The sequence below is a fragment of the Manis pentadactyla genome, chromosome 9 (genome assembly GCF_030020395.1).
Source record: "Manis pentadactyla isolate mManPen7 chromosome 9, mManPen7.hap1, whole genome shotgun sequence".
Taxonomy (NCBI): Eukaryota; Metazoa; Chordata; class Mammalia; order Pholidota; family Manidae; genus Manis; species Manis pentadactyla.
Window position 1 is genome coordinate 76,718,538 of NC_080027.1, and position 17,750 is coordinate 76,736,287.

A 17,750-nucleotide genomic window follows, 5' to 3' on the forward strand; every position below is an offset into this window, starting at 1 on the left:
GTAACTTACCATTTCAGAGGATAATGGGACCAACAGAAGAGCATTTGGAACTGATTATTCTGAGAACATACTTACTTCAGTAAAACCTATTTGTGAAAATGAACCAAAGGATCAAAATCTTAGAAAGAGAGACATCTTTCTTTGTACTTCATCGCAGTGGTCAGAAGAGGAACAGGTAATACCATAGCACATTTATTGAAACAGCCTGAGAAAAAAAAGCAATATTCATAAATTAAAAATAAAGAGATTGTAAGAACTTAAGAAACCATAGACAGTTATTGGATCAGTAACCCTGAGTCCTAATTCTAGAAAGAGTGCCATTGGGATACTTTATTGAAAACCATCATTACATTTCATGATTGCAACAGCCAACAGCCAAGTTTATGATGGTTATTTAGTTATTCTCAGTTTTTGTTAAAAACCTCTTAAGGGATTGCCATCTACATATTCTTCTTGGACTTGCCCATGTATTTTAGTTTGTCTTCTATTTGGGACAAAAGAGTTCCTTTTTATTACTCTGTGTAAAATGAGAGTTTCTTTTACCTGTTTTGAATTCATCTCTTTCAACTTAAAAGTAGAATCTATTATCTTGGTTTTTGGAAGATTTGGTCAATAAATGTTGGGTGCACTTTCCCAAACCTCTAAAACTGAATAGAGTATATTCATGCTCTCCTTACCTCTGGTTTTTAACTATCAAGCAATCCTTGTGGAAACTGTTCTACTTGTTAAGCCATTTGAATTTCTGCTTTCTACCTCATCATGTCTTCCCTGTGATAACTGTGTATCAGATTGTGGTATATAAAATCTCAGCATTAGAAATGTGTTTATGTACAGCAGAGGCCTACAATTCTTTTTTTTAATTAATGTATCATTGCTGTACAATCTTATGAAGGTTTTACATGTGCAACATTGTGGTTTCAGCATTCATCCATACTATCAAGTTACCCCCCCAACGCATTGCAGTCACTGTCTATCAGTGTAGTCAGACGTTATAAAGTCATTACTTGTCTTCTCCATGCTGTACTGCCTTCCCCGTGGCCTACCTGTATTGTGAGTGCTAATTATAATGCCCCTTAATTCCTTTCTCTCTCCCTCCCCATCCACACTACCCAAACCCTTCCCTTTGGTAACCACTAGTCCCTTCTTGGAGTCTGTGAGTCTGCTGCTGTTTTATCCCTTCAGTTTTGCTTAGTTGTTATACTCTACAGATGAGTGAAATCATTTGGTACTTGTCTTTCTCTGCCTGGCTTATTTTAGTAAGCATAATACCCTCTAGCTCCATCCATGTTGTTGCAAATGGTAGGATTTGTTTTCTTTTTATGGCTGAATAATATTCTATAGCGTATATGTACAACCTCTTCTTTATCCATTCATCTACTGATGGACACTTAGGTTGCTTCCACATCTTGGCTATTGTAAATAGTGCTGCAATAAACATAGGGGTGCATATGTATTTTTGAATCTGGGATCTTGTTTTCTTTGGGTACATTCCTACAAGTGGAATTACTGGGTCAAATGGTATTTCTATTTTTAGCTAATTTAACTAATTTACATTCCCACCAACAGTGTAGGAGGGTTCCCCTTTCTCTGCATCCTCTCCAGCATTTGTTGTTTCCTGTCTTTTGGATGTTGGCCATCCTAACTGGTGTGAAGTGATATCTCATTGTGGTTTTAATTTGCATTTCCCTGATGATTAGCAATGTGGATCATCCTTTCATGTGCTTGTTGGCCATCTGAATTTCTTCTTTGGAGAGGGGTCTGTTCAGATCCTCCACCCATTTTTTAATCAGTTTATTTGTTTCTTGGGTGTTGAGGCAAGTGAACTCCTTATATATCTTGGATGTTAAACCCTTATTAGATAAGTCATTTATGAATATATTCTCCCATACTGTAGGGTGCCTTTTTGTTCTGCTGATGGTGTCCTTTTCTGTACATAAGCTTTTTAGTTTGATGTAGTTCCACTTGTTCATTTTTTGTTTTGTTTCCCTTGCCCAAGAAGATGTGTTCAGGAAAAAATTGCTCGTGCTTATATTCAAGAGATTTCTGCCTATGTTTTCTTCCAGGAGTTATGATTTCATGACTTACAATCAGGGCTTTGATCCATTTTGGGTTTACTTTTGTATATGGAGTTACACAATAATCCAGTGTCGTTCTATTACAGGTAGCTGGCCTGTTTTGCCAACACCAGTTGTTGAAGAGGCTATCAATTCCCCATTGTATATCCATAGCTCTTTTATCATATATTAATTGGCCATATATGTGTGGGTTTATATCTGGGCTCTCTATTCTGTTCCATTTATCTATGGGTCTATTCCTATGCCAGTACCAAATTGTTTTGTTACTGTGGCTTTGTAGTCGAGTTTAAGTTAGGGGCGTAATCTTCCTTTGTTCTTCCTTCTCAGGATTGCTTTGGCTATTCGGGGTCTTTTGTGGTTCCATATGAATTTTAGAACTATTGGCCCTAGTTCGTTGAAGAATGCTGTTGATATTTTGATAGGGATTGCATTGAATCTGTAGATTGCTTTAGGGAAGATGGCCATTTTGACAATTTTAATTCTTCCTATCGATGAGAATGGGATGTATTTCCATTTATTGGTGTCTTCTTTAATTTCTCTCATGAGTGTCTTGTAGTTTCAGGGTATAGGTCTTTCACTTCCTTGGTTAGGTTTATTTCTAGATATTTTATTCTTTTTGATGCAATTGTAAATGGAGTTGTTTTCCTGGTTTCTCTTTCTGTTAGTTTATTGTAAGTATATAAGAATGCAACAGATTTCTGGGTATTAATCTTGTATCCTGCAACTTTGATGAATCCAGTTATTAGTTCTGGTAGTTTTGGGGTGGATTCATTAGGATTCTGTCTGTACAATATCATGTTGTCTGCAAACAGTGACAGTTTAACTTCTTCCTTACCAAAAATATGGATGCCTTTTATTTCTTTGTGTTGTCTGATTGCTGTGGCTAGGACTTACAGTTCTATGTTGAATAAAAGTGGGAAGTGGGCATCCTTGTCTTCTTCCCAATCTTAGAGGAAAAGCTTTTAGCTTTTCACTGTAAAGTATGATATTGGCTGTGGGTTTGTGGTTTATGGCCTTTATTATGTTGAGGTACTTGCCCTCTATACCCATTTTGTTGAGAGTTTTTATCATGAATGGATGTTGAATTTTGTCAAATGCTTTTTTAGTATCTATTGAGATGATTGTGTGATTTTTGTTCTTCTTTTCATTGATTTGGTGTGTGATGTTGCTGGATTTTTTAATGTTGTACCATCCTTGCATCCCTGGAATAAATCCTACTTGATCATGATGGGTGATCTTTTTGATGTATTTTTGAATTTGGTTTGCTAATATTTTGTTGAGTATTTTTGCATCTATGTTTATCAGGGATATTGGTCTGCCATTTTCTTTTTTTGTAGTGTCTTTGTCTAATTTTGGTATTAGAGTGATGCTGGTCTCACAGAATGAGTTTGGAAGTATTCCCTCCTCTTCTATTTTTTGGAAAACTTTAAGGAGGATAGGTATTAGGTCTTTTCTAAATGTTTGATGAAATTCAGTGGTGAAGCCATCTGGTACAGGAGTTTTGTTCTTAGGCAGTTTTTTTATTACCAATTCAATTTAATTGTTGGTAAGTTTTTTGTTCAGGTTTTCTGTGTCTTCCTGGGTTAGTCTTGGAAGGTTGTATTTTTCTAGAAAGTTGTCCATTTCTTCTAGGTTATCCAATTTGTTAATATATAATTTTTGATGGTATTCTCTAATAATTCTTTTTATTTCTGTGGTATCTGTAGTGATTTCTCCTTTCACATTTCAGATTCTATTTATGTGAAATCAATTTCTTTTTTTCTTGGTAAGTCTGGGTAGAGGTTCATCTATTTTGTTTATTTTCTTAAAGAACCAGCTCCTTGTTGCATTGATTCTTAATATTGTTTTAGTCTTCTCTATTTTATTTATTTCTGTTCTGATCTTTATTATGTCCCCCCTTCTGCTGACTTTGGGCCTCATTTGTTCTTCTTTTTCTAATTTCATTAATTGTGAGTTTAGACTGTTCATTTGGGATTGTTTTTCTTTCTTGAGGTAAGCCTGTATTGCAATATACTTTCTTTTTAGAACTGCCTTTGCTGTGTCCCACAGGTTTTGCAGTGTTGAGTTGTTGTTTTCATTTGTCTCCATATATTGCTTGATCTCTGTTTTAATCTGGTCATTGATCCATTGATTATTTAGGAGCATGTTGTTAGCCCTCCATGTGTTTGTGGGCTTTTTTTTTTTTTTTACATAATTTATTTCTAGTTTCATTGCTTTGTGTTCTGAGAAGCTGGTTGGCACATTTTCAATCTTTTTGAATTTACTGAGGCTCTTTTTATGACCTTATGTGATCTATTCTGGAAAATATTCTATGTGCACTTTAGATATGTGTCCTGTTGCTTTGGGTGAAGTGTTCTGTAAATGTCTGTTAGGTCCATCTGCTCTAATGTGTTCTTCAGTGCCTCTGTTTCCTTATTTATTTTCTGCCTCGTTGATCTGTCTTTTGGAGTGAGTGGTGTGTTGAAGTCTTCTAAAATGAATGCATTGCATTCTGTTTCTTCCTTTAATTCTGTTAGTATTTGTTTCACATGTTTAGGTGCTCCTATATTGGATGCATAGATATTTATAATGGTTATATCCTCTTATTGGACTGACCCCTTTGTCATTATGTAATGTCCTTCTTTGTCTCTTGTTCCTTTCTTTGTTTTGAAATCTATTTTGTATGATATAAGTACTATTACTTCTGCTTTTCTTCTCCCTATTATTTGCATGAAATTTCTTTTTCCATCCCTTCATTTTTAAGTCTCTGTATATCTTTGTGTTGGAAGTGAGTCTCTTGTAGTCAGCATATAGCTGGGTCTTACTTTTTATCCATTCTGTAACTCTATGTCTTTTGATTGGTGCATTCAGTCCATCTACATTTAGGATGATTATTGATAGATATATACTTATTGCCATTGCATGCTTTAGATTTGTGGTTACCAAAGGTTCAAGGGCAGCTTCTTTACTATCTAAGAGTCTAAGTTAACTCACTTATTATACTCTTTCAAACATATTCTGAAGGTTGTTTTTTTTCTCTCTTCTTCTTCCTCCTCCTCCACTCTTTATATATTAGTTGTCATATTCTGTACCTTTTGTGTATTCCTTGACTGACTTTGTGGGTAGTTTATTTAATTTTTCTTTCGCTTAGTAATGAATTCATCTACTTCCTTTACTGCTTTATTTTCTCTAATGACAGCCATTTAGCCTTAGTAGCACGTCCATCTATAGCAGTCTCTTTAAAATACACTGTAGAGATGGTTTGTAGGGGCTAAAATCCATCAACTTTTGCTTATCTGGGAAGTGTTTAATCCCTGCTTCAAATATAAATGATAATCTTTCTGGGTAGAGTATTCTTGGTTGGAGGCCCTTATGTTTCATTGCATTAAATATGTCATGCCACTCCCTCTGCCCTGTAAGGTTTTTGCTGAGAAGTTTGCTATAGCCTGATGGGCTTTCCCTTATACATGATCTTTTTTCTCTCTCTGGCTGCTTTCAATACTCTCTCTCTTGTCCTTGTTCTTTGCCATTTTAATTATTATATGTCTTGGTGTTGTTTTCCTGGGGTCCCTTGTGTTGGGAGATATCTGCATTTCCATGACCTGTGAGACTATTTCCTTACCCAGAGTGGGGAAGTTTTCAGCAATTACTTCATCAATGGGACTTTCTATCCCTTTTTCACTCTCTTCTTCTGGTACTCCTATAGTGTGAATATTTTTCTTTTGTTTGTACAGTTCTCTTAATATTCTTTCATTCCTAGAGATCATTTTTTTCTCTCTGTGCCTCAGGTTCTTTGTTTTCCTGTTCTCTAATTTCTATTTTATTTACCATCTCCTCTACCTCATCTAATCTACTTTTAAATCCCTCCACCGTGTTTCATTTCAGATACTGTATCAAAGTTTCTATCTCTTTCTTGAAGTCCTCCCTGAGATCTTGAATATTTTTCTATAGCTCCATGAGCATGTTTATGATTTTTATTTTGAAGTTTTTATGAAGAACATTGATGATTTCAGTTTCACTTAGCCTTCTTTTTGGAGTCTTCTGCTGTATCTTTGTACAAATTTTTCTTTGCTCTTTCATTTTTTTAGTGATTCTTATGGAATAATAACTTTGTGTAGGCAGTGCCCTCTCATGCCCAGAGCTCTACTTTCTGTAGCTGCTGAGCACCTGTAGCTATAGCGGGGGGCAGGCAAGTGGAACCAGTGCCTGCCAGAGGGAAAGAGCTCTTTCCTGCTTCTTGGCTGTAACGCCTGCCTCCACTGCCAGGGAGGAGCCTCTTTGTTATGCCCCTTTAACTGCCATAGGCAGGGCCACCCTCTATGGGTGGCCTGGCATGATGGCACTGGCAGCAGGTGTGTGGGACCAATGCCTGCCAGGAGGAAGGAGCAGCAGGCTGTGTATCACTGTGGCAGGCCTTGGGGTTGCTTTGCCAGCCAGGGTGATGGAGTGTTTGAAGTTCCTGAGAGTTCCCAACCTTCCAGGCTGAGTGTGTTGGGACAATTTTGTCCACTTGCTCTTTCTCCTGAGCAACAAGCTCTGTGTAATCTTTGCCCCTTTAATGCCTAGCTGTTTGGAAGTCTTTCAAAGTGCTTACTTTTCTTTTGTCCCAGAGGGGCCAGTTGTGCATACCTGTTCTTCATAAGCAGCTGGAATCTCAGTCTCTCTGAGTATCCTCCCTGTCTTTGCTTTCCAACCCCACTAATCTCCAGAGCACCATGTAATGTGGATTTGTGCTTCTGGAGCAAATCTCCAGGAGTGGGTATTTAGCAGTCCTGGGCTTCTACTCTCTCCCTGCTCTGTTTCCTCTTCCTTCCACCTGTGAGCTGGGTGGGGGAGGGTTGGGTTCCCCTGGATCTCAGCTTTGCTACTTTTGCCTTTTCTGTAAGGTCTTCTCTTTTTCCCTGATGTAGGCAGTCTGTTCTGCAGTGTTTGGGTCTCTGTTTCTGGATTAATTGTTTTTGCTATATTTTCATGTTATGTGTGGTTTTTGGAGGAGGTTTCTGCCACACTTCTCATGCTGCCATCTTTTTCCTGTGGGTCTGCAATTCTTTAATTCCAGAGCTTGCTTTTGGTGAGATAATTATGGGATAAGACCTTTTTTTCCCCTAGAGCATTCACTTTCTACTGGCAATCACTAGCAATTAGAATTATGTTTTCTCTTAGTTCTTTAACCAGCATGTGAGAGGCAGGAATTGTTCAATGGTATTGTTTCCTAATAACCGGAAAATGTTGTAGTAGCATTCTCTTGTTTGTCCTTCAGAGGCTCATTTGGGATGGGCTGGGAGGTGGGGAATAAGGAGGGGAGTGTTCCTGTTTTACACATGAGAAAACTGTAGTTAAGTAATTTACTCTAGGTTATACTGTGGATGAATCTAGAGGACAGAAGTAGAAGTCAGACCTCCTAAAACCTATTCCCTGACCACTGCTATGACTTAGTGAATCTGATCTGTCATGCATAGCTAATTAACAAAATCTGGAAGGGGAGTTTTATTGCTTGAAGGGCTACAAGATCAGCCCCTTTATTTTCTGTTGTTTCATATTCCCATCAATATGTCCTCACTGTTTTTTTCAGATAGTGATAGATGAAGGCCAAAAAGTTGGCAGTTTCTTTCAAGGTGATCTGAATCGGGCAGGAAAGTTGAAGGTAAGGCATGATTCAGTTTTCCTCCATGGCAAAAAATACCTACAGAAAAGTACATACAAAAGAAACATACAAAAAAAAAATGCAGGACTCACTTGCTATCTCTCACATAATATTGGAGATATTTGTCTTTATACTTTTTGTCCTTATTCTTTTTTGTAATTGGTATTTGAATGTCTTAAGTTACATTTGGTTGAGTTCCGAATCTTTTCTCCTCAAAGTTTACCAAATGGAAGGGGTGCTTTCAAAGAGAAACAACTCTAGTCTCTCTAAACATAGACAGCTAAGAGAAACAACCATACAAAAGATCCTCAAGTTTTAGTACTAGTATCACATGGAAGATAACTTTTTACTGTCACTTGGATGCCAAGAAACTGCAGTTATGTACTTACAATGGAAGCTACCATTTTTAATTGCTGTGTCAGAGCTCTGGTCTCCCAAGTAGAGCTGGGGGAAGAAAGACCCAGGGTGTGTTTTAAATTCCAATTATGAGATCTAAATTGCATTTTTATGGCATTTTGTTATGCACATATTTTCATCATGAGTATAAAAAGTATTTTGACATTATGCATTTACTAGCTCTCCTTCATGACAGTGGTGAAATCATTTTCTTATTTACACTTTTTGATATTCACAGGAGATGAATTAGTCTCCATCTAAAATGTTACCATTTTGTTAATCTAGAATGTCTCATTGTCAGCTTGCTTTGGAAAGCAGTATTATATGTGGAATAGTTTTTCATTGAAATGCTGCTATTGTGTCTGTAAAGGTTATTTGTTTTGCTTTTAGTCTTTGAAGTGATTTTCAGTTTTATTTGCTTGAAAGAGAGGACACTTGATTTTTTGCCCTGCTCACCTCTCTTTTGATCTACCTGGGGCAGGATGATTCTGTTTTAAATGAACCTTTCTCTGCTGCTTTCTTTAGTTTCTTCTCTCTGACTCTTTAGAGTAAAAAGTATGCTGTTATGATAATAGGCAGACCCAACACCATCATTTGCTTGAGAAGTAAATGCAACAAAACAAAACCAAAAAGAAGAGACACTGTTTTGGACTATATTGTTGGTGGCATATATTCTGGGATAGAATCTGGAACAAAGCCCCTTTTCAAAAACTCCCTAGACTGTTTTTTTTGCTTTCTGTATAGAGACCCTACTATGGTGCCTACAAAATCAGGCCAACTTTCAAATTTATTGCTTCTTTCAGAAGTCTCTGGGAAAGCACAGTGAACACAGAGATCTCTAACTGGGACTCAAAAGTTAGTGAAAAAAGTGGATTCAGTTATTCACTTGAGTGTTGTGGGAATGGATTCACTGATTCTTAACTATATTTTTTCGTTTGGTCTAATATGCATAAAAATGATGTTAATACTTTTCTAGGCAGACAATTTCCTAGATTTAGAAGATCTGGACCTGGATGAAGAGATTAAGCCTCAAATGAACGAGGGTATGCTTTCTGTTTCCTTTCTATACTGCTTGACCTCTTTCTAGAAACTACAAATAAGATTTTAGACAGCTTTTTTTTTTTTCAACCCCTACCTCTGTGTTCCCAGAGATAGGAAAACTCATGTCCTGCAATTTCTTTTGTAATAACAAAGATTTCAACAGAAAGGTCAAAGCCTGTTGAAGGTTGTAAAGTCTTTTTGTCTTAAATAAAGTTTCCTACCTCCTTCCTTTTACCATATGATTGATTTTTGGATAATTGTCTCAAGAAGAGCCATTTAAGTCAAACCCTTATTTCTTAGAAACAATATGTTATAAACTGAGATTATTTTTGAGTGATACAAAAAATATCAATTGATCATAAACATCAGATATCCAGTTGATCATAAAATAAAGGAAAATAAAATCAAAATCTTTGCTTTTATAAATGTTTTTTAAATATATAAATGAAATGCTTCAGACTAGAGATATATTGTAAATGTTTCTTATGGGTCATTTTCCCCACATAGGCTGAGCTGGGAGAGGATTAATGATAGTCCATTGATGTTTATGTAGATGAGAGCTTTTTCCTTTCCTGCTTAACATTTCTGTGTAAGCATAGGTATACCTTTGTTGTACGAAGAAATATGTACAAAATTAGAGTTGTTTTCAAAACTCTTATTCCTAATTTAATATGCAAGAATATCTCAAAGTCAATATTGAATGTTTGGGAAGGGACAGTTTCCATGGGGGGGTTTGTTTGTTGGTGTTTAATTGTTGTTAATAGTCTTCAGGTAGTCATAAACATGACTAAACAGTTATTGTTGTTGGGGAGGGTGGGTTTTATGATCACAGAGGAGTTACAGTGCTGGTTGTAGTTGTTTTGGGGATGAAAATGAGTTGTATAAGCCCATGCATGCTCTGGCTTCTCTAGTTACCTGACTTTGAGAATAATTGGAAGCAATTATTTTTATATTGTTTCCAAGCTTCACACTACTCCATTGAAGGGATTGTTTTTCAAGCACTCTATTAACCAGAAGACTTTGCAGAATTTTTCCTTACTTGGTTCAAATGAGATTAGGGGTCTAAAAGAATCATACTCCAGGGATAGGTTCTCTTAACTTTAATACCCTAAGCAGCTCTGGATTTCTGTGTTAGAGCAGTTTAGGGACTCTGATTGGTTTAGAAAGGATAGCTAAAGACTTACCAGGAAGCTGAGTTTGTAGAGCAAGCACATTGTTTTAGGGTTTTGGGTGAATTGGGGATGGGGAAGCTTTTTAAAAATGCAGATTCCTGGGTCCTCTTCCACAGAGAGGGTCTAATTCAGAAGACCTTTAGTGGCATCTAGTGATCTGCATTTTAAACCACTACCCCAGAGGATTCTGCCAGAGTTCGTCTGTGGATGGCACTAGGCACAAATGATTCTATTCTGCATGTAGTTAGTACACTTAACAATATAAAATTAATTTTACAGAAGGACACAAAAGTGCATGGGTTGGGCATTTTTGTAATGGTTTAAATTTCTTGCTTCCTGCCAGTAATGAGTAGGTCTGTATCCCGACATAAGCCTGCAAAGCCAACAAACTGATTTTGGTTTTACCAGTCTTTTAAATTAGCTTTTTAGCCTATTTCCATTATTTTCATATTGTTTTCTTTAAACATTTTTGCAGGTCGTTTTTTTTTATTGGCAGATCTATTTCTTTAGTTTGAAAAATTGCATAAAAAGTCTCACTTGTATGATTTTCCCAGAAATCAGATAATAGGCAGTCTTGCATTTGTGTTTAGAAGGTTACTGAGGCTGAACCAAGTCTCTGGACTTGAATGAGCTAGTCTAGATCTTCCCATGCCTAAAGTAATCTGAGAAGCCTGGGCTGTGTCAACCCAGGCTTCAGTGATCTATTCCAATTACAGGAAAGACCCCCAGGGCTTCACAATTTTCATAATGCACAATCTGGGTCATTGGAAAGGGAAAAAAAAAGTCAAATAGTTTGTGCCAAGGTGAATTTTAGTTTGGGTCTAATTTGTATTACACTTCTGGAATGTGAGCAGAAGGCAAATATTTATATCAGATGGGAAATGTGACATTTGAAATAGGCAAGTAGCTTGTATAATTTTGGCAGCTGAGAAGTTTACTGATTAGATTCTGTTGTTTTTGTTTAAGCAACAGATTTGCCTGGGGCAACAAGGAAGTGAGTTGGGTATTGTTTTTCCATCACTAACTTTTTTTGTTCACCTTATTTGCTTTCATAAATATTCTCCAAGATTCAGAAGCATGATTTTTTTCCCCAGTATTTGGCTTATCATTCTGGCAGCCCAGGCGGAGGTAGTTGTGCAGAGGCGCCAGCTCGGTGCAGAGTATTGAGCGATTGTCTGAGGGTGACGTTTGCCACAGATTTGGCACCCTCTGTTTATTTGACCCCGAATTTAACCACTTTTCCTCCTTTGAATTTGAGATAAGATAGTTACCCTGATGGGTACTGTCATGCCCCAGTCTGTCACCTAGAAAAAATGTTATTTGAAATAGGTATTAGTTATTATTCTGAGGCCATTAGAGTAGGAAGAATCTTCTGGTTGCCTTTATTCCCCTCCCCACCCACCACCAACCCAGTACCCATCAGTTAGTCCCGTCTGTTCTTTGGCTGAGTGCAATTGGCTGAAACTTTTCTGAGGTCTAGTTCTTGGAATTATACCGTCTTATCCAGGTCTCTTGACAAGTGGGTGTACTTATGCTGTGGTTGATTGTGTTGGGTGAGAGTGGGCAATTGATTCCTGTTCAAGGACAGACAGCCTTATTTGATTTTCATTTTCAAACTCTCCAGTACTCCCAGTACTCCCAGTTCTAATGAAGGCATCAGCACCTCTTTTTTTTTTTAAGCCTTTCCTTATTTTCAACTTTAAGCAGCTTTATGCAGCCTAGAAATGACCTAGGACTCTTATTCAACAGATATTTAAAAACTGTGACTGAAGTCTAGAATATAATGAAGAATAAAACACATTTGTTTTCTGTCCTCACTGAATTCATGTTTTATTGGAAGAATCAGCTTTTAAACAAATAATCACAAATGTATGATTATAGATTGTCCTAAGTCTCATGAGAGCATATGGTAGGGGAACTTAAATTTGTGGGATCAGAGAAAGCTGTCTGAGAGCCTGAGGTCTAGAGGATGTGTAACCATTAACTATATGGAGAAGGTGGGGTGAGGGGAAGGGTAGATTAAGACAGTATAGGAGCAGCATAAAGAATAGCATGTGTAAAGGTCCTGAGCCAGGAGGAGATGACATATTTCAGCCAATTTATAGCTTAGGCAATTCATTTATTTTATACTTAGACTGTGAAAAATTACTGTTTCATCACCTAGAAGATGACTAAAGACATTGAGAGGGGAAAACCTTTGCTTCAAAATGCTCTTCTAAGCCTGTTTTTCCAATTTTTATACGTTCAGACTTATCAACCTATCAAAGTCCATCTTGGAAGCTATGTCACCCACAAGGGCAGAGCTGCTGCCCAGTCCTCATGATTGCACGAGGAAACTTCCATTCTATTTCTGAGAAGAGAACAGAGGTGGGAAGATAATTCTGCCCTTTCAATAATTCCTCCACCTATGTCTGCCCAAGGGGAAAGGAAGGCTTTATCTAATTGGAGATATTGGGAAAAGAAACTATGTATATGTGGATCAACCCCTTTGTCTCCTCTTTTGGATGCTTGCTGTTTGGAAGGTCTATGCCCTCTCTTCTGTGTCTGTGCCACCGTTTTTATAGTAGACACGCTTTAGCCCAGACTTGCCTTATGGAGTGGTTTTCAACCTTATAGACACACTGGAATTACTTGAAGAGCTTTAATAAAATATTAACACCTGGATCTTGCCTTTAGAGATTCTTTCTTAGTGGTCTGGTGTGTGTCTGTTTTAAAGCTTTCCAGGTAATTTTAATGTGCAGTTGAGGCTGAGAACCATCTCTAGACAGATGTCTTGAGGTATTACTCTCTGAGACCCTACTCTAAGGGCCCTAAGGATGTGAAGCAGAATGTGGACTCACTCCTCAGTACTTTTTCTTCTCACTGAGAATTTGGCCTCTCAAGTCCTGGGCTGCCTTGGTAGCTCACTAATGCCTTTAAATAGTTGATTTTTTTTTTGTAATCTATCCAGCTTTGCTAGTGTTTGTGGTTGGAGAGTTGGGCTGATTTTAGCTAGACCAGCAGACCCCGGAGGATGTGGTCTGGGAACTCCTTGGGAAACCCCAAGATCTGAAGGTCAGATGTATTGATGTTTGCATTGATGTAGCAAAAGCAATGTAGGTAAAGATACTGGTCATTTAGTGTGAATCAAAGTAATGGCACCGAACCATATTAGTAGTCAGTGTCATTTTCACTCTCATGAATTTATAGTTAAAACAAAGGCTAGTTTCTATTGAAAATGTCCTTGATGAGATGGTAAAAATTAATGTTATTAATTATTGGTCCTTGACGGTACCTTTTTAAATGTTTTGTGTGCTGAAATAATAAGTATGCATAGAGCTTTTCTGCTACATCCTGAAATACAGTAGTTGTGTCATAGAAAAACATTTGTGTGACTGAGTGTATGCTGAACTAGTTTTTTTCTTTCTTTCTCTCATGGAGTAACAGTTTTACTTGAAAGAATGACTGACAGACAAACTATAGTTCTCAAAAATGCATGAAGTGAGCCTGTCTCTTCCAGGCAAACAACTGATAGTTGATTCATTGCCAATGATAAAATTGGCAATGGATCATGTGAAAATTGGATTTTTGGAAAACTTGTATCCAGTACTGTGAGCTTGACAGCTTCCCAATATTTAAAGGCTTTTCTGATAAAATTGGTGGTGTTAGCTAATGTGATTTTTATACTGTGTAATGAAATATGTCAACATTTGGAAGATCCACATAAAACAGTGAACTAATATTTTCCAAATGACCAATTTATGATGTTATAAAATCATGCATAGGAGGAAGATCCATTCAGGGTGTAAGATAAACCAATGAATTTTAATATAACAGGATGAAAAATTCACTTAAATGGTTTCAGATTGTACATTGAAACTATTTTTAAACCTATCATTTTGTCAAATCTGGCATAGTATCAAAGAACAACTACAATTATATAAAATGACTGTTAATGTACTCTTGGCTTTGCAACCACGTATCTGTGTGAGACTAGATTTTCTTCATTTACTTCAATTGAAACAACAGATTCCAAAGATTGAATGCAGAAGCTAATATGGAATCAAGCTTTCTTAAGGCAGACATTAAACTTTTTAAAAAATGTAAAACAGTGCTTCTCTCCTCACTGTTTGTTTTTGGAAATAGATTTTTTTCATTAAAATATTTATTTTACTATAGTGGTATTACTTTTTAATGATTTAATAATTATTTGAAGATTTGTCAGTTTTAATTCTACTGGGGTAAATATTGATAGATATAACCAACATAAACAAAAGCTCTTTGGAATCTTCAAAAATTTTTAAGAGCAAAAATCATTGAGATGGACTACCACAGCTGGAAGTTATAGGAAGAAGAGGTCTGGATTACTAAAGCATTTATTATCTATATATATTTTTAGTCTTGGAGGGTTGCCCAAAATTTCAGGAAGTTTTGGCCATTTCTACATGGCAACCAAGGAACAGATAGGTTAGTTTTATAAATATGCCAGAAAGATTAAATGTTATTATTGTTTAAATTACCAAATGTCAGGTAGATCACTTTTTAATGCAGCATTCGTATAGGATTATAGCTTTTGATTTGCTGATAAATGACTAAATACAGAAAGACAAATGTCATGAACACATAGTTTATAAATATTGGAAATTCTGATGTAGTTGAGAAAGAAGAGAATGAAATATTTTCAGCTGGTCTTGCTGGAATATGAGTTATAAGAAATACATATTTGATCATTAAGATGACCAAATATGTATTTCCCAGGTATATCTGTTTTTCATCCACAGTTCCTGAAAACACTTAAGAGCCTTAAAGGTGAAATGTACGTCTTGTCATGTTAATGAGAGACTTTTGGATCCCACCCAAGCACTGGGGCTGGGGGTTGAATCAGCCAATGGCCAGTGATTTAGTCAATCATGACTACTCTATGAAGCCCTCACAAAAACCCATGAGAGGAGCATATTTCTCTCTTGCATTCTGCTTCTCTAAGAGAGCTTCCATGCTTGGGAAGCTAGAACACGTCCACATGCCACCGAACCAGGCCCCAAGCTTCGCAGATACGAGCTCCTTTATTTGGTACTTTGCCCTATGTTTCTTTTCATCTGGCTGTTACCTTGCGTCCTTTATGGATCCCTTACTAAACTGGTAAATGTGTTTTCCTGAGTTCTGTGAGCCACTGTAGTAAACTAATCGAACCTAAGAGAGAGATCACTGGAACCTTCAATCTGTAGCCTGTTGGTCAGAAGCCCAGGTAACTGCCTGGGGCTTGCGACTGGCATTTAGAGTGGGGGTGGAGGGCAGTCTTGTAGGACGGAGCCCTTAACCTGGGGAATCTGGTGCTGTCTCCTGGCAGATAGCGTCAGAATTGAGCTGAGTTCCGGATGCCCTACTGGTGTTTGAGAATTCCTTGGTTGTGCATGGGAAGACCCCTTCCCTGCCACGTGCATTGGAATTAGGTCTGGCAACCTGGAAAGAGTTATGCTGCTGTGTGTAAAAAAAACACACCTGCCCTTCAACCTCAAAATTCATTTTTGAGAGTTGCCTTGATTCTGTAGAACACAACAACCAATATGGTGGTATTTAGTTAAGATGAAAACAAGGCCTTTGGTCATTTCAGAAACTACAATTAATGATCAGATTAAGTTTCTTAAAGCATTTCTGTTTTAGAAAGTTTTACAGAGAACTTCAGAAATTCCAATTCTCACCATCATAAATACAATAATTTTCCCCAGAGAGGATATGAGGACATAAAAAACTAACCTATGACTGTAAAATGGCTGAAAGAAAAGGTAACTTTCTTCATGACATGTCTTATTAGTCTATTCCTGTATATACTGGCTTCACTTTTATATAAATCTGTCCTCTTTAGAATTAAAGCTATTCAGTTTTGTTCTTGATCATTCTATGATTGATTTTATGTGTGAGAATCTTATCCCTGTAACAAAATTCAGTTTTTGGGGGTAAGGACTATGCATTTACACCATCCACTATGTCTTGTTGGGAGATAGATTCTTGATACTTCCTATTCAGTTTAAAAGTTGTGATGTAGGAAATTCATTTCTTATCTGAAAGTATTTGTTGAGAATTTATGTGTAAGGTGCTGTGTTGACCAATAGATAATGCATGTGTGCGTTTTGCTTTTACACTGAAGAAATAAATGACAAGAATTTAAAGACTTACCCTAAGTCTTACTGTTTTGAAGGAATTGTTCTGATGGCAGTAGTTTGTTTTTATGAAACCATTTTTGTTGAAAAATCCTATGTTCATTGCAAATATATAAAAGAGGTGAAGAATTTCAGCAAGAGAATTGCAGAGTTGTCCTCAGTGCATAGTACTGTCAATCAGATTTTAAATAGCTTTGAAAGCGGAATTGATTTTGATTTCACATTTGAACTGATGTTTGCACTGGCAGCCAATGGGTTGCTAGATATTGGTTTTCACATTAAGAGGCCTGAGCCTTTTTCTCTTCTTGTCTTTCTTATTGGCAGACCCCTAAACAGGCTGATACCAGTCTGAGGCAGTTACAGCAGGGAGCCCAATGAGGGAATCTGACTTTGAATTCATAGATAAATTAGAAAGCCAGTGTTTCCAACAACCTTACTGAGTTCAAAAATATTATTTCTCTGGGTATAAAATGTTTTAGTGTACAGGACAATGACTAACTTAACTAATGTGCTGCAGTAGTGACATTTCTTGGCCGTGAGTTTGGATGTGTAATCTGATAGATTTAAATAATATATATATATAATGAAAATGCTTATTTAAAAGAAGTTCATAATGTGACATCATGGGCTAAGAGTGTGGGCTGTGTAGACAGACTGCCCAGCTGTGCCACATTCTAGCTGTAGCACCTTGAATGAGGTTATTCTCAGCGCTTAGAGCTCACCGTCTATAAAACAGGAAGTAATAGAGCTGTTGGGAGGATTAGCTGAATTAATGCATATAAACTGTCCACTTGTAAATGTTTTCTATTATTATTGTTTTTATTTCTGCTAATTAATTAGGTCATATTTTAAGGTTTCAATAAGTAATCAAGGTAGAACTACTTTCTTCACCTCCCCTCATCACCCACACTTAGTTTCTAGGCTGTGTATATTCTCTTTTGCTGGAGTCTTAAGAATTTCGTAATTATGTTTTTGTGAAGGTGATATTTGCAATGGTGAGAGATGTATTTCAAATAAGTTTCAGTTTTTGAATATCAATACCTGCTTAATTATCTCCCTATATAAGCTGCCACTAGCAACAGCCAAGGCATGCCTGTTAATTAATCACTTCCACTGAGAACTTAATTAGTGTCTTCATTAGGATCCTCACTGAGGAGCAGGCAGCATCATCCTGAGCCAGCTGCAGGTTATTGGCTGGCTGAAGCAGCCTGTCTGGTCTTGTGAAAACCGAGACTGAGGAGGAAATCTGCTGTGCTTCTTTGTTCGTTTGTTTGTTTTTTGTTCCCCTTAAAGCTATGGAAGATCA

The 17,750-nt window shown here is 37.0% G+C and overlaps 1 protein-coding gene across 6 annotated transcripts in view; it reads left to right on the top strand.

Moving 5' to 3' along the window:
- The window catches only part of IFTAP (intraflagellar transport associated protein), a 70,143-nt gene that overhangs the window by 43,273 nt on the left and 9,120 nt on the right, over positions 1-17,750 (top strand). For 3 of the 6 annotated variants that reach the window (XM_036891841.2, XM_036891843.2, XM_036891845.2), the window contains exons 3-4: positions 18-175; positions 9,071-9,137. The exons of 1 other annotated variant lie outside the window; for it this stretch is intronic. In XM_036891841.2, the coding sequence (XP_036747736.2) occupies positions 18-175; positions 9,071-9,137 (225 nt within the window). Of the gene's footprint in view, positions 1-17; positions 176-7,626; positions 7,699-9,070; positions 9,138-17,750 lie in introns of all 6 variants that reach the window. 2 more of the 6 variants (XM_057507563.1, XM_057507564.1) reach the window with 1 other exon arrangement.